The sequence below is a fragment of the Conger conger genome, chromosome 9 (genome assembly GCF_963514075.1).
Source record: "Conger conger chromosome 9, fConCon1.1, whole genome shotgun sequence".
Taxonomy (NCBI): Eukaryota; Metazoa; Chordata; class Actinopteri; order Anguilliformes; family Congridae; genus Conger; species Conger conger.
This window is the reverse complement of record NC_083768.1, coordinates 34410655-34436434: the sequence shown is the minus strand read 5'-3', so window position 1 is coordinate 34436434 and position 25780 is coordinate 34410655. Positions and strand designations below refer to the sequence as shown.

General features: G+C 43.6%; 1 protein-coding gene across 18 annotated transcripts in view; it reads right to left on the bottom strand.

The window, feature by feature from the left end:
* The window catches only part of LOC133136277 (protein AF-10-like), a 57234-nt gene extending 33976 nt beyond the window's left edge, over positions 1 to 23258 (bottom strand). For 9 of the 18 annotated variants that reach the window (XM_061253607.1, XM_061253600.1, XM_061253610.1 and 6 more), the window contains exons 1-8: positions 23242 to 23258; positions 20984 to 21149; positions 17774 to 17853; positions 13019 to 13144; positions 11626 to 11680; positions 8483 to 8592; positions 6378 to 6481; positions 5798 to 5891 (exon numbers count right to left, since the gene is read on the bottom strand). In XM_061253607.1, coding sequence (XP_061109591.1) covers positions 5798 to 5891; positions 6378 to 6481; positions 8483 to 8592; positions 11626 to 11680; positions 13019 to 13144; positions 17774 to 17853; positions 20984 to 21149; positions 23242 to 23244 — 738 coding nt within the window. In that variant the 5' untranslated portion in view covers positions 23245 to 23258. Of the gene's footprint in view, positions 1 to 5797; positions 5892 to 6377; positions 6482 to 8482; positions 8593 to 8998; positions 9223 to 9524; positions 11602 to 11625; positions 11681 to 13018; positions 13145 to 17773; positions 17854 to 20983; positions 21360 to 23241 lie in introns of those variants that run through there. The other 9 variants (XM_061253612.1, XM_061253602.1, XM_061253611.1 and 6 more) reach the window with 9 other exon arrangements.
* Positions 23259 to 25780: the final 2522 nt, after the last annotated feature.

The following is a 25780-nucleotide window of genomic DNA, read 5'->3' as shown; positions in this document are numbered from 1 at the left end:
CAAAAGAACATCTATCCTCGCAGAAGAACATTCCGGATTACAATAAGATTACCAGCCCTCAAATAGATTGCCGAAATTAATGAAGCAAGAACGCCAATCATAATTTTGAAGATCTATTCAAGCATCGCCAGATATTTTATCTGCCAATGAATAATTTAGACCAATTTATTTATTTTTGCACATTTTAATAAATAACTCCAGTAGTGTTCATTCCTCTGTCCTTGTTCCTGTCAGGGTTCCAGTGAGGATGTCAAGCATGAAGTTAATATCACATATGATAACAGACTTCTGCGTTTCTTCTTGTACACGAGGGCTAACCACCACAAGTCACATTCGCCCTGGCAAATAGTTGGATCTTGCATTTCCCCTGAAGCCATCCACTTTGATCTGTGAACTATTCCGCTGCTAAAAACCAACTCACAGCTGTGCATATTCTGAAGGAAATCAGAAATCTGGACACGAAAGGCCGTTTGTGGGTAAACAAGAGAGACGGGCGAGTCGAGAAAACCGCTGCACGATGCCACTTTACCCAGGCTGCCTGGCTCACTCAGCAGAAATGAAATAAATAAATAAATAAATAGAGTGAAAACGGAAGGCTCAGACTCCTCCCCTCCCACCCTGGGGTTGGAGCCAGCGGCTGGGTACATATCTGAGCCCTATGACCTTTGACATTTGACCTGGGAATGTGAGGAAAGGGGAGGGATGGGGGGCTCCGCTAATGCAAATCAGCCTGGCTGACAATAGCTGGGGATGGAAGCTCAGCGTGCCCTAGACCCTGAAGGCTGCACACCAGCAGCATTAACCCCACAGGGCGGGCAGTGCAGGCAACACGGGGGGACACGCTGACAGAAGCAGCTCCATTTTGGATACTCAAGCCCATTCTCCCACAATCCTCCACAGGCAGCTCCCTGGCCTCTTCCGTCAACACACCCGGCCCAGACGCGTCCTGTAGGGCTCACACACGACAGCGCCGGTCAACTTCATTTAAACGCAACGACCGGGGGCCCTGGGTTTAGCGATGGCTTCGACGATAAGCGCGTGGGGACTGTGCAGAGGGGGTTGGGGGGGGGTCAGAGGTCATGGACAATGGCTGCATTCTGCTAAAATCATTGCATTTTTCTGTTACCACTTGAAGGCCCAATTGCTGATTCGGCCCCATTTCTGCACTATACTGAGGCAGATTGGTATCAGAGACACTAATTTCTTCTGACCGGTTGAGCAGGTGAATGGTACAGGGCCAGACAGAGACACACAAACACACACTCCTCTCTCCCCCCCCCCCAACCTCACAGCACTTGCCCACATCCCCCGTAAGTGATGTCAGCCGATTATAACTCGACAACTAAAAACAGTGTGAGAACAGAAAAGGCTAAACATGCCAGATGTTTCCTTCGTTCCCGTTCCTGACAACAGACTCCATAAAAGCACAGCCTCAGGGTCGGGAGGTCAAAGGTTGGGTTGTCCTCACTGCTTGCTGAGTTGACATAAGAAGCGCAGGAACAAACCTGACCGATGCCCACTGGTGCAGACGATCGTGACAGAAAAACGCTGGAAACTGCAGTTGATTCAGCCGGTAGTTCTTGCCTAATCACAACCATGTACACCCGGACGTGTGAGTTACAGGAAAAAAAAGGCTTAACAAAAAAAAAAACAACCAGTTAATCATTCTCAAGAGGGGTGGATGGGATTAGACACTCAGGGGCTGATTTACTAAGCCCTTTCGCATGTGCAAAACCTTTTAGCACACGCAAAACCAGTCACATGACCAATGGTTGGTCATAGTATGTTGCACTTGTATTTTAGTTTTGCGTGTGCTGAAACCTTCTGCATGTGCTAAAGGTCTCAGTAAATCAGGCCTTTAGTGAGCAGACAGAATGGGACAGAGAGATGACCAGTGTGAACCTTGGTTGCAGGTTCTTGGCCGGTGGGAGAGATGTCGGGGCGCAGCCAGGGTGTCGTTGGCGGTGGAGAGAAATGCCATGCCCTTCCCAACGGCCAACCATGCACAAGGAGGGAGAGGTGGGATCATCGCAGACACGGTCTGCATGCAGGCGTGGGAGCCACGAAGCTAATACCTTTTCATTAAAAAAAGAAAGAAAGAAAAACCCCAGGGAGGTTCTGAGAGGGGAAGAAATTAAATGGGGAGAGCATTTGGTAGGACGAACCACCGAAATTATGCGACTGGCTTGGTGTAAGCAAGCTGTGTGTATCTCGACACATTGCCCTGCGGCTAAGGGTTAAAAACCTGACTTATGGCTGCAACTGCGTAATTCCAGGCTCCAATTAAACATGCATGTCAATGCAAGACAGGCTTAATGTAGTACTGCAAGAGAAACATCACTGCAGAATGAAATTGCATTGGGATATAATATCAGTTTTAGACTACGGTCCATTAAGTGCAGATGAATATGAAGTTGAGGAAAATCGTGATTTTTGTTTTCACAGTATTTGGCAGTCCGCAATTCATTTATTTTGTCAGATTCTAAAGTGATACAAATTGACGGTTGCAATTACCTTTGCGACTGCGTCTCTCCATTAAACCTTGCTTGCTAGCACAGGTAGAACAAAAGGACTACAATACCCATAATTACTTTCAATACTGTGTTAAGTATAGTGTGACAAACTGACATGACAGATTCATTCTTATGAAACAAGAGTCATTTTATATTATGACTGGCTGGGCGTGGCTTCTTGTGCATCCCATTGTCATGTGACAGGAAACCGTACCTTTATAGGGGGTAATTGCGATATTTAGAGAGATACTGTTACACTGCAGTGGTGCATGTGGCAGAGGCGTATGAAGGGCACACCGTACACACACGCGAGTCACGATGGGGGGTGCCACTGATCAGAGGTACGCCTTACCCCAGGCATCCATCTCATGGCGTTGGCGTTCCTCCAGAGTTATTAAGGTAATTAAGAGTTATTATTAAGATTAAGAGGAAGAATCGCTTAAATGTTTCACCCCAATACTGCCTCCTCAAAAAGGTGAGAGAAGGACTTTGAATTACAATTTGAAAAATACAAGTAAAAAAAAAAAAAGTATATATATACATATATAAATCTTCCTGGACGGACTTGCCGAGAATTTTTTTTTTTTTTTTTAAATGACAAATGAAGAAATGTAAAAATGTTGTTTAAAGGGGTGAGTTGAGCAGCATGGCGGGTTTTGGCCCATACTAGGCGTCAGACGCGGGCTGTGTTTGTACCCCGATCGCTCTGACCAGCCGCTGTTTCCGCTAAAGGAAAGCGTGTTCGAGCTACGGCAGGGTCCCCAGCCGGTTTTCTTCTGAAAAATATGCGGAAAGAAGACTTGCGTTTCTCACGTTTTCATTTCATTAGCTGCTGTACTCGATTGATTAAACACATAAAGGCTAGTCTGAATTTCCGTGTGATAAGTGATAATGTATTCTCTTTCTCCGTGTCTGTATAATAAGTGATAATGTATTCTGCCGACTTCACGTGCCTAGAGTACGGACAGTCTACGGAGACACAAGGAGATAAAAATCAATGGGGTAATTTAGCACGGCAGCTTTGGATCGTTCGGTTCCCGTCATCAGCAGCAGATTTACTATCAAAGTACATGGCGAGTATGAAATAAAAACACGCCAAACAAAATGGTCTCATTTGTAAGTCGATGGCAACAGATTCTCTTACCAATTACCTATATTCACATTGGAAAAAAGGTATGAAAATAAGCAGCTACTAATTATTACCTTCAACATCCATCACATCCTTTTCAGAAACAAAAAGGGATAATTTTGTTAATCAACTGTTTACTAAAGCTTAAAAAATACATAATTAGGGATGTGTCGTCATTATTACCAAATACTGAACCTCAGCCAGCGATAGAGGACCCAGATGTCACAAACAAATTCTGCGCTCTTTGATCATGTAACAAATCAGCAAAGCCAACCGCTACTCGCCCCAGACATGACCGATCGACATATCAGTCATTCCTGATTAATCAGAAATAAATCCGACAAAATCATATCCCTGGATTAATGGACAAACTCTGCGCTACACGCTGATCGAGGTCAAAGTCCGAGCGAGTCAGACCACTGCGGTTATACTGCCTGCCCAATCAACAGATCGTTTTCCCCACTTTTTCTGTAACGACACCATAAAATTGTAAAGACCAGTCATGGCTCCTGTTTTATTGTTGCCAATGTGAACTAGTCTGCGACGCAGGGTTGAATACGAGTGGTGAGGATTTGTATAACTACCGTGAGCAAACCATGATTAATTCTGCCTACAGCACTGAGCATTAACTGAAACACTATCTACAGGGGGCTGTGGCAGGCTATGATTATTGATCGCCGCGCTGACTGACAACAAAGAAACCCAGCACAGCCGCTGTCTGTAGAAAGTTCCAGACTGGCTGGGTGTGAAACATTACCCCCAGCTCCGCGGAGTTCAGTGACTCACTCAGCGCTGCTGTGAAATGCAGAACCTACGCCTCAGTAAATGGGGGATAATTTCACCACTGGTAACCATTGTTTAAAAGCACAAAGGGGAATGGCAGGAAAACATCTGAGAATACTGCCAATCAAAAGACGGTAAATAAAATACAAGAGATTTGTAGCAAACCAAAGCGCTGATGTCACTGCATGCAACAAAAAGGCTTAGAAACCATGGTGATGAGTGAGCAGGCTGTTCATTATCGCTGAGCAGACAGGCTAACTGCAGATCCTGGCTGAAAACACTACTTCAGCTCCATTCACAAATATCCAGTTCCATTACAGTACGACTCCTTTCGACATCTGATATGCATTTAGGACTCCAAGGTAAAGCAGAGTAAACTCAAGACCTCCCCTGCCACCCTTCCGGTGTTGCCCCCAAATCTCCCATGCCCCCCAGACCCCAGACGGAGGACCCATGAGAGTGAGAGAGCCACGGCATTTTTGGGAACAAAGCAGTACGAGGGGTGCACCACAACCATCTGTACCCTAAGAGGAGAGAGTGGAGAGCAGGACGAACAACTCTGGCCCTCCAGAGATGGACCCAGGAGGCAAGGGGTTTAGAAAAGCTCAAAAAGACAAAAAATTCATTTTTGAAAATTAAGAACAAGGTATGTCAGATGCTGAGTGACGACGTCTGACAACCAAATCACACCCCACGTCTGCACGGCCTCCAGGAAATTGCCATTTGCTAAAATCAACACTTGCGAGGTGTAATCTCAATGACAAAGGTAACACTTACAGGGCTGAGCACTTGCACAGCACTGCTTTACAGCCACCAGTCGCGGTCAACCTCTTAATTGCTCGTGTGCCAGGGAAGACTGTAAATTCTCATTTCTTCCCATTTCCATTTGTGCCCAGGGCCAAAATTTGACCCCAGATGAACCAGCCTTGACCCTTTAGCTCGGGCTGCCTGCTGTACATAAACCTGCTTGACTCTCATTTCCAGTTGTTTGCTTGTGTTATACACCCATTCTTTTGCCAGTAATGAATGAAAAGCAATAAATAAGCACAGTTTTACGGCAGCTGTGTGAACCAATATACGCAATTCTAGAGATTAAATGAAGGGTGACCTTTGACCCTAGACAATGCGATATTTTATTTTCGTGCATTTGTTTTTGTTTTTTGTTTTTGTTTTTCTGTTGTTAGCCGGCTTGTCTGACTGTGTGTACCTTACCAAAGGGTCGAAGGGTCAGAGCCCAGTTGTCAGGTACATAGAAAACCACCAGTCCAACAGTTCAACAACACATTCTGGGAGGGACTATCAGTTGTAACATATGAAAGTTCAGAAGATAAACTAGATGTGCATGTAAAGAGAGAGGAAGGAGAGTGCTTACCAGTTTGCTGTAATGGTATTTGCAGTATCCACAGTATTTGACATTGTCTGCATCTGAACCCTGTTCTTCACACAGCAGCCCAGCGAACTGGGCACTGCAGTACAGAGGAAGAGACAGAGAGAGGACAGAAGAGACAGAGGGAGGGAGAGAGAGAGGGGGAGAGAGAGAGGATGGAAGAGACAGACATTTGTTCATACTTAATTACACCACTGTTTCTGCCCTTGACATGACATTTTTCATTTCAACAAAAATATATGTATAAAGATGTTTTTTCCCTTTCACAAACCAGTGCTTCCCAAAGAAATGCCAGCCAATATATCAGTAAAGAATAGACCTTGATCAGAAGTACTCCATACCCTCACACTCTTTACGAGGGTAAGAGATCTGACAAAAGACATATCCTGGTTTAGAGCTCCCTAAATTAACAATCCCAGTGAGCCCTGGACAAAAAGCCATTTAACCACACGGAGCAGAGAAGACTCCCTGCGTGTTGACGGGTCTGGGTGAAGGAGGAACAGAGAGATTGTAGGACTGAACAGAGCCGACAGAAGCTCACGGCGAAGGCCCGTTGCACACTCACCAGGTGACGTGGAAGGCCTGCCGGCAGCCATGCCGGTTGCAGGTCATGCAGGCCCCAGAGGCAGCCTTGCTCTCGCGTCCTTGCTCCTCGCATATGTAGCACGTCTGGAAGAAGGAGAGGTGCGCGTTCAGACACGACGAAGCACCTCACGTGTGAGGCCCCCTACGTGTGCAGACGCACGCCCACGCAGACACACACAAACACGCACAAAATCGCAGCAGGCGAAGAGTAACACAAAGAGACTTCCCCGTTTAACGGCTCACAACTCTTTTCAGCTGCCGCGTCCCCCGCCCCACCTCCCTATCCACGCTCGTCGACTCCTGCAGCTCCGGCAATTAAAGGAGCGCGCGCGGACCCCTGGCAGCGAGGACCTCGATTATCTGATCAGCGCTATCCATGCTGTTTTCCATTTACGCAGAGCAGGGGACGCCGACATGAACAGCGTCCGATTCGTTTCGGCCCCCGAACACGGGAGAGCGTTCAGAAACAATCCAAGCATGAGATTAACATCGCGTGGCGCTGTCCCGTTTCACTTCTGACACCAAACCAAATCGCCGTCGATACAATACGGCTGCACCTCTCAGAATTTGTGTCTAATCAAATGTGCATAGATAACAATTTCACAATTGTGTGTGTAGCAAACAGACTTTTAATATCATTCTCCACCTATGGAGACCCTGGGCCACAGGACAGTGTGGTGAAACAGTGTCTCAAAGCGGCATTAGGCAGATTTCTCATTTGCACTGGCTGGCTTGTATTATACATAAACACCAATGAGCCAAAACATTATGACCGCAGTTGTAACAATGGCATATCAAGGTCTGGGATATATTAGAAAGTAAGCAAACCCTTGGTTCTCGTAGTCAATGTTCTGGATGCAGGAGAAATGGGCAGGACCTGAGCGACTTTGAAAAGGGCCCGATCATTATGGCCAGATGACTCGGTCGGAGCAATGCTTTTCGGGTAGTTCCCGGTCAGCAGTGGAGAGGACCTAGCGTCCGAGGAGGGACAAACCATGAACCGGTGGCAGGGGGTTGGGTACTCAAGACTCATCGATGCATTAGGCCAAAAACGGCTATCCTGTTTGGTCCGAACCGACAGAAGGGCTACTGTGGCACAAGTTGCAGGAAATGTTAATGATGGTTACAGGTAGAATGTGTCACAACACACAGTGCTAACCCCTGTCCACCGTCGAAAGCGCCTACAATGGACACTCCGATGAGACCCTATTTCTTTGTGGATGTGGACAGCTGGATACATGTTCACAGTTTACCTGGGGAAACCAAGAGGCACTGTGGGAAGAAGACAAGCCGGTGGAGTGTGATGCTCTGGGCAATGTTCTGCAGGGAAACCCTGGGTACAGGCATTCATGTTGATGACAATCTGACATACGCCAACTACCTAAACATGGTAAACCCCTTCATGGCAATGGTATTCCACAATGGCAGTGGCCTCTTTCAGCAGGATAATGCAGCCAGCCACACTGCACAACTTGGTTTGAGGAACATGATGAAGAGTTGCCCTGGCCTCCAAATTCCCCCGATCTCAATCCGATCAGGCATCTGTGGGATGTGCTGGTACAAGTCCGATCCATAGCAGCTCCACCTCGCAAATTACAGGACTTAAAGGATCTGCTGCTAATGCTTTGGTGCCAGATATCACTTGAGAGGCCTTGTAGAGTCCATGCCTCGGCAGGTCAGAGCTGTTTGGCTGGCACACGAAAGATATAGTTGGCATAATATTTTGGCTCATCGGTGTACACTGTTTTTTGGCAATAATTACAGGACAATTAACCAATTCAGTTAATTCATATCATGTGATTTTTGACCCTCAATGTGTTTTTTTGGGCACAATTATGCTCAGTTTTTGCACTTAGTCACTCAACAAACAACTGTAACACAGGAGACCGTTGCAGTTCAGGAGCGCTTTTTAAAGAGTAATCCAATCTTCTCTACTGAAAGTAATGTTGGCCATTTCCCTCAAAACGTCTGGGGTTAAATGAATGATGTGAACACCACTGTTCTGCTGTTAGCTGGCTTGGCTCACTGGATGCTGTTGCTCTAAATACGCCTGCATTGTCGGGATCGCTTCCTCTGGCCGATTACCTTGTTGTAGCGTTCGTGGGGGACAGACTGCAGGACTATAGGCTCCATGGTTGACACGTTGGCGAACTCCACCTCCGGGATGTACAGAGCACAGACAACATGCGCCCACCCTGAGGACCACAGACAGCCAGGCAGACAGACATCAACACCCATCTATACTGGGACAGTCATATACATGGACATGTAGAATACAAATGGAGAAGATAAGTCCAAAAGACAAACAAGGAAGGGCCCTTACTTTTGGTGGTTTCACAGCGTAATGATAACTTTGTTCAAATGCCCTTGGAGCATTATTATTTTGCCTTAGCTCAATGATAATCACCATTTTGGAAGAAATAACCTGTCTAGCCAAGTTTAAAGCACTCTTCTCCTGTTCGACACCAGCAGTGTTTGAATAGATAGCGAATAAATTAGATTGAATTGCCACTGCCAATTCAACCTGAACACAAGCACAGATGTTAGCTGTCCCTCAGTTAGGCTATTTTGTAATAACCAGCTAGCTTTATGATATCACACCTTACATCACATCGTGAATGTTCTGGAAGGCCAATCATGCCCGATGGAGGGTTATGTGGCTAGAGCGCACCCTACTGGAGTGGAGGGGGCCTCTCCCCCAGAATGCACCGTCTAGACCAGGGGGGCGAGACTGACTGTGCCAGTCTCTATAAACCCATCAGCTCCAGCCCAGTAACCCCACCTCTCTCCCGATGGGAGGGCAGATCTTGAATCCTGAACTACAGCTGAAGAGACAGAGGGGAGGGTTTTAGTGTCGCGTCCGTGTCTGTGAACCTCCCCGGTTATAAAACACAAGATTGGGTTAGGGGGCAAGGAGAGTTCAATGCTGTGAATCCCATTAGGAAAGGGTCCCCACAAACTCATTGGTGACTGTTAATAGCATTTAGTAGAACAATAACTAAACCTCCGGATGAACCCTGAGATGAACCGTCTTTGACTTGTGGGGACAGAGACCACAGCTGGCAATAAAACCGGAGCCATAAAACCCAGCCGACTGCAAAAAGAGGGCCGGTGCTGAACTTCTCACCCGACGTGTGAGGTGGGGGACACTTCCAGAAGAGCCCAGGACACAGTGGAAAAACAACCTTCCACACGTCCTGTTTCCCTTACATCCACTTTTCACTTAAGGCAATGAACTTGCTCTGTGAACAACACGAGAGATCAGAATGCAATTCCATCAATTCTGGTACATTTCCACAAATTGGCACCTGGGATTTTCTGTTGTTTAGTTTCACGGATACACTTATCAGGGGGCTTGGGTTCGGCTCGGGTTTCCATTTTTGCGAAGATACACACATCAGGATGCTTTCAGGTCAGCATGCTCAGAAAGGAAAGAGAAAGCATGACCCGTCCGGTTTGAGTCTGCAAACCTCCAGGCCGCAGGTTCAACCTCAAAATAAGGACGGGTCCTTATTTGGGGACTCATCTCCTCAAAAAAGTCAGTGGAACCATTTGGTTTAATGTGTTTTATTGAGTGCTCCTCAAGGGAGAGCCCATGTGTTAGCCAACAGTGCCGTAATTAACCGGAAGGAACAGAAAGCTGCCTCTCTCTTAACAAGCACTTCAATTTTCCTCTGGCTAACCTCCCCCAACATGCCCTGCGCCGTTCCGCTGTTTTTATTTCATGTGAAATCCGCTGTTTTCCTTACCCAGCGGCCTCTCCACCTGTAACAACAACCACAACGATGACCTCACAGGGCAGAACGGGAGGGCTAATATGCCTGCCCGGCAGATCTGATCCGTTATAGAGCTGAAATTAGGGACAGAGTGACCCTTACCTCTTCTCTCCACAGGTGCTGGAGGCTCATTCACATTCACTCAGTTTTGTGAAAGGACTGCAAATTCTAGTTGGTAGGCACGTCTGTTACCTCTATTTGGACAAAATGATCCCAAACTATCTGTCTTTTCGGAAACAGCAGTGATCATTCTAGATATAACAGTTTATGGATTGTTTACACTGCATTACAGAAAGAAAACAGAACTGCCAGTGCAGTTCTCAGGAAATGTCTTTTAAAAATGCATTTTTTAAACCAAGCTGTGAAACAGGAATTAATCCTTTTCAGTTAGTGGGGTCTTTCGCAACATGTTCCCAGAATGCAGCACAGCTTGTGCGTGATACTGTACGTGGGGGTGGGACGGGGGTCTCCTAAGGGGCACAAAAGGAACCCTATTCCTCCGGCCCCATTTACAGCATCCGCCGTGACCTCCGCATGAACCAGCCTCCGCAGGGGAAGAGGAGCCACTTCAGCGCTCAGGCCCGTCGTAAAAAGCCGGGGCGGGCCGAGAACCTGGGCGCACACAGAGCGTGTCGCGGCCGTAACCCCACCCCCGCTCCACTCCACACTAAAATCCATTAGCAGAATAAGCAAGAGCCGACCCGGGGGGGAGGCTGGGTCCATGTGTCACAGTCCAGGTCAAGTTAAAGGGAAAATAAAATCAAAACAAAAGAAGTGTTTGCTGGAGTTGGGGGAATGAGGCTTCTGTGGAGCCTCCCCATTCCGTGGCTCGACAGTGCGCATACACACACGCATGCAGCCCTCAGATACCAACAGCTAGGACGGTCACGCTGGGGTTTGCGTGTGAAAGCTGTCATTGTCATTGGTAAAAATAAAATAAATGAACCATTTGTTTGCATTAAAGTTATATTTGTCACTTTTTTCATTCAAATAAGTTTGGAACACATGGGCTGTATGAACAGTTTCAGATTAAGCAGCAAGGCATTATTTCAACACAGGTTCTTGAGCCAAGTTGGATTCTGGTTTTTTACATTTAAACTGGTTCAAACAGGTCAGCTATAACATAATTCAGGGGAATGAACGTCATTCATTCTCACATCCTGAGAGACAGGACTGAGAGCACCAATGTCATTAATTACAAAGTGAATTAGACTGAGCTCTAGATTTAACCCTTTCCTTCAACTTTACACGGGCTACCACACTCACACTGGAGCTTGCACTTCCAGTAACATTTACAAAGTCTTAAACCTCCAAAGAAACGAACAAGCTGAACTAGTTCCTAAACACAGCGGTGTTTTTTTTTCGCAAAACAGAAGAGTCTATGCTTGACCTTGGCCCAGTCACCCATGACAACAGTGAAAGAGAGGAGAAAGATAGAGGGCGGCGCCTTACCTCCGTTGTCGGTCCTCTTCAGGGCCCCGTCCTTGTGGGGACACAGCTCACACCTCTGCAGAGGGAGGGGGGGAGGAGAGAGGGGGGGGGTGAGACACGCCCTACGCACGGCCATGGCGAGAACGTCAGCGCGTTACGCCGCCCAGACCGGCGACACAAACGGGCGCCGCCAAACAAACGGCTCGTCTCCATCTTCCAGGTTTAGTGTCCACGGACTGGCCACCATCTGCATTTTAGCAACTGCCAGTCAGGTGGAGGAGAGCTATGGAGCGGGCAAAAGCAGGGCGGTGAGGGGAAGGGGCGGGCGGCAGCCAGGCAGTGAGCATGTGGGCATTCCAGGACACACAAAGCAGAGGGCAGTGAAAGAGTGCGCAAGGAAAAAAGAGAGAGCAAGCAGAGTGAACTCAGCTAGGTCACTGTTAGAGAGATGAATGGATAGAGGGGAGAGGTACAGAGATTGGTGGATAACAAGGGAGGGGGTGAATCAAACATAAATGCCAGAAAAACTGAGGGTTAAAGCTTGTATTTTTCATTCCCCCCCCCACCCTCTAAGCTCTTGTTCCATTACCCAGCTTATTTCACTGATTCTAAAGATGCAGGAGCAAGATAAGAGCTTAAAACCAAAAACGGCTGGTAGACTGAGCTCTTGCAGAACAATTTATTATGTTTCATATTAAAATAAGTCTAAAACCATACTGTGCTTTGGTGGAAGGGAAATTGCATATACTAATGTGAACGCTCATGTAGAAACCACGTGTTCCATCACTGGTGTGAATCTGTGTTATGGTCACCTTGTGAAACCAATCAAATGAAGTGGAAGAAAGCCAATAAGGGGATGGCTCCAGATCTAATACAAAGGAGTCTGGTCCATGTGAACGAGGCCACCCAAAAACGACCACTTGCAAACCGCAGAGAGGCCCATCGTGAGCTTCTGAACGCCACAAACTTTAGCGCAGACAAAGAGGGGTTATGGTCATGGAGTGAAATCTCTAGCGTACCGGAAACTGAGAGCGACTAAAAAAAAAAACCTTCTGCTTTTGAGTTCTGTGGACGTCATTGGGGCCTGATCACTGAGGACTTCTGTTCGTTAGCAGCCGCCTTCCTTCTACTGTCATCATCAGAATAGAAATTGTAAAAAAAAAAAAAAAAAAAAAAAAAAAACGGCTTTTCACATGCTTTCACTTAAAACACATCCAAATTAAATTAGAGCGAGAGACAGAGAGAAAGAGAGAGAGGGGCGAGATGGAGAGATGGGGAGAGAGAGTGAGAGAAAAAAAGAGAATGAGAGAGGGGGGGAGAGACGGAGATAGTGAGAGAGCGACAACTACTTGTCTTGGCTCTCGCTGGAGGAAGAGAAAACAACATCATGTGTGAAAAGGGAGGGGCCACATACCCATGAATTCACAGTTTTTAAACTTTTGGCATGTCCCTCGTCCTCCGCATCTTTGTGGTGGGTGGCAGATCGTCCTCCTCCATCTGGGGTCTGCTGAGTGGGCTTTCTTCCCTTCCACCCCTTAATCTTTAGCGCAAGGTGGGGGAGGGGGGGGGAGGGGGGTGGGGGGCACGGTGCGGCGGGGAGCACATGGAACAGACAGGAGTGCTTGTTTTTAGTACGAGGTACCCCCCCCCCCAAGTTTGAGTACGAGCCCCCCCCCCTCCCCCCGCCAGAGCTGACTAGCCCACGACCTCCATCAACATTCCCCCTTCCCTTCCATGAGCAAGAACAGAAAACTCACCTGTGACTATTATGTGTGAGTACAAGGTAAGGTGAATGTCCATGGGAAACAGGCCGCAAATCTCTATCGCATCAGGGCCGTCGGTCGAAGCTCGACCGTCGGAGCCTGAACATCCCTCCTGCACGGCCTTGGGCAATGTCACCCTGACAGTGACCCGTTAAAAACCCAGTCCCGAAAAACCTGCAAGCCTCTTTGGAGTGGTACATCAGCCAAATTAGCAACTGCCGCTTCCGCGATAATTAACATCCTCAAAGGTCTGGGGAAATTTAGGGATGCTCTTGACCCAAAATCCTAATCGAAATAGTCAAGATATGATTGGTGGCTATTCCTGACTGACATCAGCTTTTTCTATGTGACCTAGAGCTGTAGTGGGCCCCCTTAGAGAAGTACACAGGCCCACAGAGGAGCTGAAAGGGGGGGGGGCTCCTTCCATAATTTCATGTGACCAACAGTTCCCCCCACCAATAATGTGGATCAAGGAAGCTATCTTTGTTTCTTCTACTGCCAAACGCATCCGTGCATATTTGCATACGTCCAGCAAACAGGCCAACTGCTGCTTAGCACTCCAACTTTACAGGAAACAGAAGGTCTCGGTTCTACATGCAACCATTTTTCACTTCCCACAGGGTGAGTGAATATTCATTCAGGGATATAAATTCATCTCCAAACAATGACTTTCCGGGCTCTACTTTAGACACAGTGCAATGCGGCAGTAAGCCCGAACGCAAATGTCATTGCTAGTTTCAAGAGACGCAATGACCTTTTTCTCTCCAGTGCCCTGTTAAAATAGAGCAATTTGGGCGGGATGGTCTTTAAATGAGGTGTGGCCATGGTAATTCCCAGTGTATTGCCATTTTTATGCACCTGAATGCGTTTTGACCAACAAAAACGTGATCTTAAGTCACATTGTAAGTTACATTGTACCATTGCTATTTCAATGGTGAAATATTAGGCTAGTAATATGGTTACAGGCTACTGCACAACTGAACACTCTCCTGCCTGTTACAAACGCAGGGTCACAAATAGACATACATAAAAATATCAAGAATACAATGCAAAAGATTATTATTGTGTATTTTTATCAAAAACATTCCCATTCCAACAGGTCATAATGTAATGACGACTGAAACTGGCCAATTTTGGAATAATGGCTATCCGGAATATAGTGCACAAGTTATCATTCAATTGAAAAAACACGTTGTAGCCTAACGAGAGGAGTGTAGTAAGCTACTGAAAATGTGCTTAAGATGTTTGCATAAGCGAGGTGGAAAATTACAATACAGTGCATTAAAACACATTCTCCAAAAGGCATGGAGGTGTCGGACACAGCTACCTGTACATGACGACACATTACAGAACTTTAAAAGTCCTGCCAAATTGCATGCCAATTATTGAACTGCCAAAAGAGCCGCTTCATCTAACGCACAGACTCAATAAAGTCCAAAGCCAGTATTGCTTTTATTTGGACATTGAAATTCCCTCAATGAATTGCTATTCTATTTTTCAAATACTTATGTCCCAGGGATTCACCATGCGTAAAGATTTTTTACATTTGGACATGATTAAAAAAACGGGATTCACTTGAATCTCACCATTTTAATGCAATGTTTTTAAACCCTATTCTTAGTTCTTTTTTTAATTACAGCGACCAGATTTCCATACTGTAAGCTTTAAAATTTCACAATTTTCAGATTTCACAATAATTACTCCATAATAACGCCATAACAATTCTAAAAGAAAAAGTTTGATTATTAAAAATAAACAAACAAAATCTAACGTTACACAACTCAGTGGAGGACTCGTGGAGGAGCACGCCTCTTTCCTCAGAAGTAAATATTTCTGTTTGGCATCTTGCCACATCTGCCATTATATTAACAGTCCGCCAAGGGGCAAAAAAGCAGTTGACTTTAAAAAGAACGGAAGATGACATTCTGGTTGTTTTATCGTATGTTAAGCCCTAGACACACACCTATTAAACCTAATAACCACAAGTCCAGCCCATTCGAAAGTTGTGCCTTACACTGTGCATGAACTATGCGCTGTGAAGCAAGTAAAAGTGCAACGACAGTCTTCAAACTTCTGAAACGAAAGTGAGAGTCGAGAAGCAAAGCAGAGGGTAGGTCACGCTTCACGCCTCGCTCGAGCCGCAAAGTGCTCTGTCAGCACAAGCACATCCTTATCACAAGACTACTCTAACGAACGCACTGAGGAGGACGCAAGGTGACGAGCTGCCACCGAGAAACAGAGGCCCTCATGTTAAAGGGCTCTAAAATATCACTGTAACTGCCAATTACACCATTACCCCTCCCACATAAACACAACATAAATGCAACGCGCCCATTACACAGGACACAGAAGACCCAGCGAAGCGTGCATTTGCACACGCACGGCATGCGAGCATCTGGAAACGCATGTACACACATACACGCATGTCTTCAGTCTGCAGCTATAAGGTCGGTGCTGAGCTAACAGGGGAGGGCCAAGTGTTTGCTAAAGACAGGTAGAGGAGGGTCAACAGGATGGTCAGGTTCCTGGCTGCTTCACCATCTCTAAGGCACAAGACATCCCTGGTGCGTTTCGAGTAAATGAGGAGACGGTGGGATGCGTCATACAAATGAGCCCCAACGCAGCAGCCTCTTCTGCTGCGTTCAGCTTGGCTCGTGCAAGCAGAAATTACGGAGTGCCTAGCGTAGGTCTGTAAACTGGGACTGTGTGCAAGTCTGCTTGTAAATGAAGGTGTCTGTTTTTCAGAACAGATACTGGGGCCAGGTTTCTACTGAAAGACAGACTGCTGCTCTGTTGCCAGGCTCAAAAAAGGCAAATGGCAGCTCCAAGCTGAAAAAGTGTCAGCCACACAGGCTTGTGAAGTGTGTGTGTGGGGGAGGTCTAAGCTTTCTGTCTGGAGGAATTACTCAATCCAAACATTAAAAAGACAACAAACCATGACCTTCATGGCTTCTCTAATGATAGAGGAACAATTTGAGGTTGGTTCAACCACCAAAACAGAGGAGCACAAGACCACATGATTCATCTGTAGAGGTTTCATCAGTTGAACAACTGGCTCCTTGCAAGCTGTCTGTATTCCTGCAGAAGGCTATTATCAGAATGAGTTTTATTTTTGGTGAGTTTATGTCAAATAATTTTGTGTGTAATACCGTACCACAACCTAACATATGAAAAACTTGAATATTGTCACACTTGGGTTGTTTTAGATGCAACCACAAAGCTCCCTTTTAAGCATTTCCCCAAAAGTGTCTTTTTATTATTATTTAGATGTGCTTATTAGAAAGTAAGGCTGTGTATGTTTTATAACTTGCATGTAATATAACTCTGACCATCACTAAATGCCAATAATGACAGTGACCATGACTTTTATAAAAACAAATAATAATAACACTGTGAATACCAAAAGAACTGTGCTAAATCAAATCCACTGATTGTGACTAGCACCAAGGAAAAACTTCTTATATGGGAATGCAAATTGAAGTTCATCTACGTGAATGCAGGAAGAACTGAATGCTACAATGTGAATGTAAAAACTGCAAGCCTCTATATGCGAACCGTACAAATGAGCTATTTTTCCTACTCGGAGATCTTAAAAGGTACAATAGATAATTTCGGACTTCTAGAGGTCAAGAGAGGAATTGCAGCAACACCCTCAAACCACAACACTGTTTATCTCCCCCTTCTCTGTGAACATGCTGACCTCCCATCGCCCCCAACACCATTGGCTGTGGCAATTACAACAAATGTTCAACCAATGAGCATTAATTATTGTACAGCTATACAATGAGTGTCATACCTATTGTACCTTTAAGATAGCTACATGCGAAAATGGCCCATAATACAAGGGAGAGGGCTGGAGTTCAAATACATTTCAGGAATAGGTAACAGGTCTATTTATGATGCGACTTTAACCCACAGGAATTTCTTGCATTTGCAAACCTGAACGGCTGAGAATCTGAGAAGCACACACAGCTGCTGTTCTGACAAAAGCAATGGGATTTGCAAGCACACCAAGAATGATCACAGCTCATGATCTGGTTAAAGAAAGCACACCTAAAGGTGCATGACCACTGACGCCAGAGGCAGTCAGGGGTACATAATACACCTTTAGCACCTGGCAGTAGTAGGGTAGAGTTTGACAGGGTGGTAAATGAAATCACAAATGCAGTGCTGTATCTGTAAATCACAACTTCAGACGTATTGGTCTGAACTGTGATTACAAAGAAAATTGCAGTAATGATTGTAAAAAAGCTAATTTTCGACAACCTGCACACTTGAGTGTTCCAATATCTTTGGTATTGAAACAAGTGTGAACAAACTAATGCGAATTAACAAGCTTCTGCAAGACTGGAGACTATACAAGAGAATCCCCCACCTTTCCCATGAAAACGTATGTTATGACTTACCACCCTAGCTGCTCTCTCCTGGGATTCACATTTTCTACAAAACCAGGGGCCAGTGGGGACTTGAACAATGCCATAGCATGCTGCAATCAGGACAAAATCACATCAGAACTGATAAAGAAGGAAAAAGAGTGAAGAACAACAAGAAAACAACTCTGACAGCAAATCCTGAATTGTGTGTCAGTTTGTTTCATTTGTTGTTGTTTTTCAACCTAAAAATAAAATGTGGACACGTCAGGAAAATTCGGCTATGTAGTGCCAAGTGAGGACACACCATGCGATTTGCCTATGCATATGATCTAACACCCAGTAGTATTTCAAAAGCCCTGAGTGAGCTAAACCATCTGAGCAAATAAAGAATGCCCAGTGGCATAAAGAGCTCATAGCTGTGTGGCAGGGGTGACACAATCCATTGCAATGCTGTGAAGTGCACCTGTTCTTCTAACCACACTGTGGCAAGATCTTCTCATTCATAGTGAAGCGTAGGCTTGCTAAATGAGATTTAATGGTATATAAAGGACTACTGTGCCAAGCCTCTTGCTGACAGAACTATCTAATTGAGGTTATGGCATCGTGTTGCATTCAGGAGTTATAAATTCACAGCAACAACATCATGTGTCTGGCCTGCTGTCAGTGGTTTGATTTGGTTCTCTTGTAGTCAAGTTCAAACAGAAAATGTAATTATGGCAATATCGCAAGACAATTCACAACTGACATACCTCAAACTATTAATCCGCTTCTCACCATATAGTCTAATTTAACAATAATAACGTATGAGTTCATGGTATGTTACCTACATAGAAATACAGCACTTCAAAGAAATGTAGAAAATGACAGTATTAGGCTTACCTTTATAATGACTAAGGTAGATATAGCCTAATATAATTTACCACTTCATAACTATGTGCAGTGCATTCTAAAGATTGGACAAGATGTTATCATCTGTACAGATGTTTCCTTAGATTACATGCAAGGCAAGTTAAAAACGGAAAACATAATAAATACAAGCAATGATTTTAAATAGAGTTAAGCAAAACAGAGGACAGTGTGATGAATACACAGAGCATGTAAAAGGATAACACAAGAACAAGATTCTGAAGATACTGTTTCCATGGAGACATGTTGTTAGAAAATGTTTGTTTGTCTCTTAGCTGCAAAATAGCTAGGCATGCATTTTGCAAAGCACATTTTGCAGAATATAGTACTGTGTCAACTTTGTCAGTGAAGAAGCACATGCCCTTAATCTGCCAGCTAACTAAACACAAGCTAAGATATATACAACTATACAAGATATACATGCAAACTTCTTAGGCAGCCTAGATTCTTTTTATTTCTTTATATATATATACATGAATTTGGTCTTAAATATTTGAATATGTATTTTTAGTTTTCTGCCTTAGTGTGTCGGTAGAACAGAACAAATTTGAGATTACTTTTCCAAAAAATGTTAAAGTGAAATTTTTGCATTTTGTTCATTAAAGTAACATTAAGAAAGTCAGGTAATTCCAGATGGAGGCTGTCTGGGATTACTTGGTTTTGTACAACCAGCAGATTTTCTCATTAAACTTCTAGACAGTGTACTTAAAAGAACGTATGCTGTTTTCAAGGCAAAGGGCAGTCACAATAATTATTCATTTGATTTCGTTTTTATTTGTTCACTGCTCTTTATAGTACATTTTTCAATATTTAAAACAGTTTGAAATATCAGAAAACTGTCAATGTAAAAGCCTCTTTGCTTTAAAGATTTTTTTTAATGCGTCTTGGCATGGTACTGTATATATACATACACTCAGTGGCCACTTTAGGTACACCTTTCTCATTTTGGGTAGGACCTCCCTTTGCCCCCAAAACAGCCTGAATTCTTTGTGGCAAGGAGCTGGAATCAATTCATAGAGATTCTGGTCAATGTTGACATTATAACATCATGCAGTTGCTGCACATTCTTGCTACAAATGTGCTGTTCCACCACATGAGAAGAGATGCTCTATTCAGGACTGAGATCGGATGAACTTGAAGGCCATTGGAGTACGCTGAACTCATTGTCATGTTCTTGGAACCAGCTTGAGAGGATGTGTGCTTTGTGACATAGCACGTTATTCAGCTGGAAGTGGCCATCTGAAGACGGGTGGACTGTGGCCATAAAGGAATGCCCATGGTCAGAAACAATACTCAGTTAGACAGCGGCGTTTAATGCTCAATGCTCAGTGTGGTCTTCTGCTGCTGTAAGCCCATCCACTTCAAGGTTCGACTTGTTGTGTGTTCAGAGGCTCTCTTCTACATGCCACTGTTGTACTGAGTGATTGTCTGAGTTACTGTCACCTTCCTGTCAGTTTAAACCAGTCTGGTCCTTCTCCTCTGACATCTCTCATTAAAAGAATTCTATAAACTCTATTCTCTTAAACTCTAGAGACTCAAACAACCCCACCTGACAGCCACAATCATTCCACGGTCAAAGTCATTCAGATCACATTTCTTCCACATTCTGATGTTTGGTGTGAACAACTGAACCTCCTGACCAGGTCTGCATGTTTTATGCATCGAGTTGCTGTTTGGCTGATTAGATATTTGCATTAACGAGCTGGTGTGCAGGGGTACCTAATAAAGCGGTTACTGAGGGCATATCGTTGTATGGCAGTTCGTCACATAAAGTTAGTCAGGTAACTTCCACTGATCCAGGACACCTTATTGACAGAGTACACTGACCTACTTTCCAACAATTACGTAGCTCGACACTTAGACCAGCGAACTGACAGTTTTGACAGGGATCCTAGCAAGCTGGTTCCAATATGAACCTTGAAACCCTGATCTAATTCAAACTGCTAAACTGTAGCTAAGCTGTCTTACTTATACACGCTCACATGGCATTGGGCAAAGCTAGCTGGCTCATAGCCCTGCCATAATACTGCTAACTAATCATGCATGCTACAGTCCATTCCTGCCCATCGCTAGGTTGCTAGCTAGCTAGCTAGCTATAACAGTCAGCGAGATCTGTGTTAGCGGACTTCCGATCAAGCAACTTCAGAAGCTAACTTTATGTGTGTAACGTTATGCAAGGTTACAGTCGAAAAATGTGGGGTGTAAATAAATTGCTATAAACAAGCTAGCTAGCTAGCTAGCTAGTTGCACCATGGCCACTAGAAAACAAGCATGTTCTGCTAGCTAGATATAACGCAGTTGCATTTGAAGGCCTTGTGGTTGCTACTGTATGTTTACCTTGATGAACCGCGACATTACATCCATGCCCGTCACAGTATACCAGAGGGTTTTCCGCCCAACCCCTCTCATCTGAGCAAACGCAGCAGCCTCCGATCATCTCCTTCATATTATTCGCCAAGTAGTAGTCGTCTTCCACTTCCAGAGACGGTTCGCTGGATACCATCTATTGAAGAAAAGCAGACATAGGAAAAGGAGGATCCAGATCTTTACAGCCTTCCTTGTTATATTTCTTCTTTTTCCTGCTGAATTGCGTTATGTTCCACTTTTTAAAAAAGCCATGTTTGTACGGTCGTTGTAGCTTCCCCTGATAATACTGTATTTCTCGCACCACTCAACCAGAAGGCGAGCACACCAGGGGCAAACAGAGGCTAGAGATGGCCTACAGCGCATGCGCACGTCTTTACAAATTCAACAAGGACGGCGTTGATTGGCTCTTTTCTGTTCTTTAGTGGAGATCAGGAAAATGCAACGCCATTTTGGCTCCACAGTTCCCTCCGAGGAGTGTTGGATTAACGTTGCAGCTGGTGGGTGGATCTTGGGACGGGTCAAAGCTTTTGAAAAACATGCTGTGAAAATGAGTGCAATGAAATGCAGGAATATGAGTACTGGCAAATCTGAAGGAAAGGAATGTATGTCATAGGCACAGTTTCTCAGAAATACCTTGCACCTTATTGAAACTGGAATTTCATTGCACAAATTTCCACAGTTGGTATTTATAATCGGCGGGGTCCAAGCGTGGTGAGATGAAGTTCGTACGGTTGGCGAAGTTTATGGTTAAATTACTTTGCTAGCAACCTGCGAATTATCGCGACATAGCCTATACATGGCGAGTGGTGTTTGCTAGTTTTTTCATTGTTAACTTGTTGGTTATCTAGTGGGATTGTCGTACTTATAGGTCAGTTGTTTAATGTTTTACTTCCTAAAGCAGTCAATAGATTACTGTTGGCGACAAAGTTGCTAACTAGATATTATTTTCAGCGGTAAGGCGGTAGTATGCAGCAGGATGATGTTGTAACTTCATGTCAGCTGAGTTTACTTGACCTAAATATTTTCTTCAAAGTGTGTTCTGATGTCAACTAGCTAACGTTAGTTATCTTAATTAATCTTGTCACAAAGTTTATTTATTCATAGAATTGGAAGCAAACCAACTAGAAAAAATATCTCTGGGTAACCTTTTCTCGTATACCAACTAAGTTAGTTAGCTAACATGCTGTAGTCTAGCCTAGTAACATTTTAAGGAGGCGCTGACGTAGCTAGGTAGCTAGTTAGATACCATTTACTTCAATTAAATGTTCCTTCTCTAGTTTTATCGTAATCACTTTAACATTGCCTAGAAATATGAATATAGGCCAGGTCGTTCCGGATTTTATTTAAAACTGCAACGAGTGCAATTAAACAAGATGGTTTATTAAACAACCCCCTTTGTTTTATTTTTATTTTACTTATGGAATTGCATTGTAAATGTTGACTAATTAACGTTAGTCTATGTAGATACGGGCAGATCTGTGACCTGCGTTACAAAAATACGTGCATCGTATTTATCGCTTTGAAGAATCGACCAATATTACTGCTAGCTAGCTGTATGCAATTTAGCTAGTCTCACTTTTAAGTAGGCTAATATAACCCCACAATTATCTACATAGCCATTTGCTAAATTGAGTGGTTAAGATTTGTTTTAACTGAATTATATTTATATTTACCGGCTTAAGGGACACCACTACAATTATGTTGGTTAAATTATTTGAACATGGAGAAGATCATAGGTGTGTGTAACGTTATGCTAACTTACTTAGGCTTACTACAGCATTTTAATTGGACCCGTGTGTAAAAGCAGATTGAGTAAGTAAACATGCTCGGTAATAGGTTTCACCTAGCACGCCAGTTTCACGTGCTCTTGAAACGCTTGTGCTTTCATAGCCCGTAGCACAATTTTGTTTCGAAGAGGGTAACCTCTGTATGCATTCGTGTATATCTACGCACGCTACTTGCTTAGCCTGTATTGAGCCATCAGTATAACATGGGCCTATTTTAAAATGTATCAAGTTAAAACTGCTGCATGGCTAGTTGACGTCGCCTACATGCTAGCCTATGTTTTGTTAGTTGATTTCTAAATAGCGTAGGCATACGCTGTCTTTCCGCATGGCGTATAGCTATGCTTATGGTTGCACCACACACGTAGGCTACCGTGCACAAATGTTTGTAAATAAATAAAAAAATAAAAGAAATGAACAGTTTGTATATATCGAAAAAAATACCATAAAGAGCAGTGATCAGTTGAAAACCTAAATAAAATCAATATTTTATGACCACGTTCCCCATTAAAACCGCATCAATTATCTTAGGCAACTTGCACCATCCTGCAGTTTTATATGAAAATCAGCTCGTAGGTTGTTCAAAACCTAGCTTATTGGTGACTTGCCTCAGTTCTTCTGCAGACTTCGTCTCACTTGCTTCTAGCTCCCCAGGTAATCCCAGACAACCTCAATAAACTATTTCTCTGAAAAGTGGTGTTTTCCTTCATGTTAATTTTTAAAATTAAATGCACACATTTCTCTAACATTAAATTTTTGGAAATATAAAATCCTCTTCTACGGATGTAATTATTCAGAAAAAACACCCAAAACCAGATTTATATTAAACAAATCGAGGGTGCCAAAGACTTGCGTAGTACTGTGCATGTGTGTTTGCCACGTATAATGGTTATTCGAATGGCAGCAGGTCGTTCTGGTAAACGGTAAAACGGTTATTCAACAGGTAGGCTGCCTAGACTTTATTCCTCGTGAACATTCAATTGCTTGCATGTTCAGTTGAGGTGGGGGGAGGGGAGAGAGTCTTCATCCAGAAATATCAATTAACTACATTTAATTCTTTTTTCCCAGCAAAATGTGATAATTGCATCCTACATCTGTGTCTCACTCGTTATAGATGTGTAAATTGGTTATTCCATACACTCCGCTGGTGGTTGCTCACATCACTACAATACCCACGGAATTGCTTGCTTTCCAGAGAAACATAATGCTTGCCCATAATTTAAAGAGGGTACAGGAGTCTTCTCTCCGTACAGTAGAAAATTAATGGTCTCAGGGAGTGAGCGTCAATTATTTTCTTTAATTTTGGAATGTTTAAAAGCAGAGTCTACATTGGGGGGATGGGAGTCCGCGAAAGCCATTACAATCCGCGAGAACAAAGAGGACTAGAATGGCAGCTGTCGGAGGGAGGCGACCGATGAATAGTGAAATGATTTTCGCTACTTTCCCTTGATTCAGTATTGGTTTAACTGAACTCTCTTAGCCGAGAGGGCTGTTTAATAAAGGGAAAAAATTGCCGCTATTCTTTTCTGCCGCAATTTAATTCTGAACCAATTTTTCCACATGACATTTGACAGGACGCTGACTGAAATTCGGTTAGTTAAAAAGCGGGCATAGTTGTTAGCTAAAATGTTTTGCAGCAAATTCGTAAAGTATCATCCGATCTGACCAAAGTTTAAATGGCTATTAATTGAATTTGAGATTGTCATGAATCTCTTCGCCTTCTCCAAAAGTATAGGATATTCTCCCCCATTCGGCTTCTATTTGGTCCAAGTGGCTATTAAATAAACCTCCAAAACAAGAACTCACAACCTTCTCTCAACAGTCTACTGCTGCCAATAAAATGTTCAGTGTTAACTCTTACAGTGTATATGTGGTCCATATTTGGCTCTTATAAACTCTGTTAAGAGTTTAATTGACACTGGACATGTTACTGTGTAAGGCTTGGCATATATATATATATATATATATATATATATATATATATATATATATATATATATATATATATATATATTATATGTGTGTGTGTGAAACTGCTTCTTTCCCATTTAAAATGTGATACTTTCTGCAAAGAAAAGAGGCTGCAATTGTCCTCCTTATTGTCTTCCACTAAAGAAAGAAATAAAATGTTTCTAATGGATGGCCTTGACATTTTTATTTTGTTTTGGATTGTTTAAGCACAGCTGACTGCAGTCAAAAGACCCCTTGCTTTACATCCTTAAATAAACATCATGCCTGAAATTCTAGAAGTTTCCTGACAGATGTAATCTTTATTTAAAAAAGACTTGGAAAGGTGTGTGGGCTGGTAAAAATATATATATATATTTATTTTTAAACAACATCCCTTTTATGAGCCTTTAAGCTTCATGAACTCAGCCCTATTGTGGCATATTGGTGCCAATTTAAACATTCTAAAGAATGGTTTAAATTCGGAATTAATTCTCAGGTAATTAATGATTTGCTTTAATACAATTCCTCAGTGTTAAAACAATGGATGAATACATTGACCCAGCGACTGAATTGTCAGGAAAATGTTCTAGAACGACCCAGGCCCAATGCAGAATACCTCTGCATGACTGTTGACACATTTCACACCTCTATATGACTTATCATGAGATCCCCATTCTGTAGACTCACCTAAAATATTTCACTCTCTCCGTAATGTTTTTTGTCCCATGACACGACTACTACAAAGTCACTTTCAGTTCATTCAGGAAAAATGACTGCCTTCATTGATATGATTACTTCCATCATGCTGGCCAAGGTATGTTACATGATAGGCAAATAGGTATTTGCCCAATGTAAAATAATAATAATAATAATAAACAGTCAGATGTGCACACATTTCTATTTTGTAGTGGTGTTATAAATTATTGTTGAGTGTAAAAGTAATTATAATTGCTGGAAGTTGATATTTTGGCCTATTGCAGTTTTGTGCAGAGGAAAATATCACCTTTGTACAATGGTCAGTGATGAATTAGAG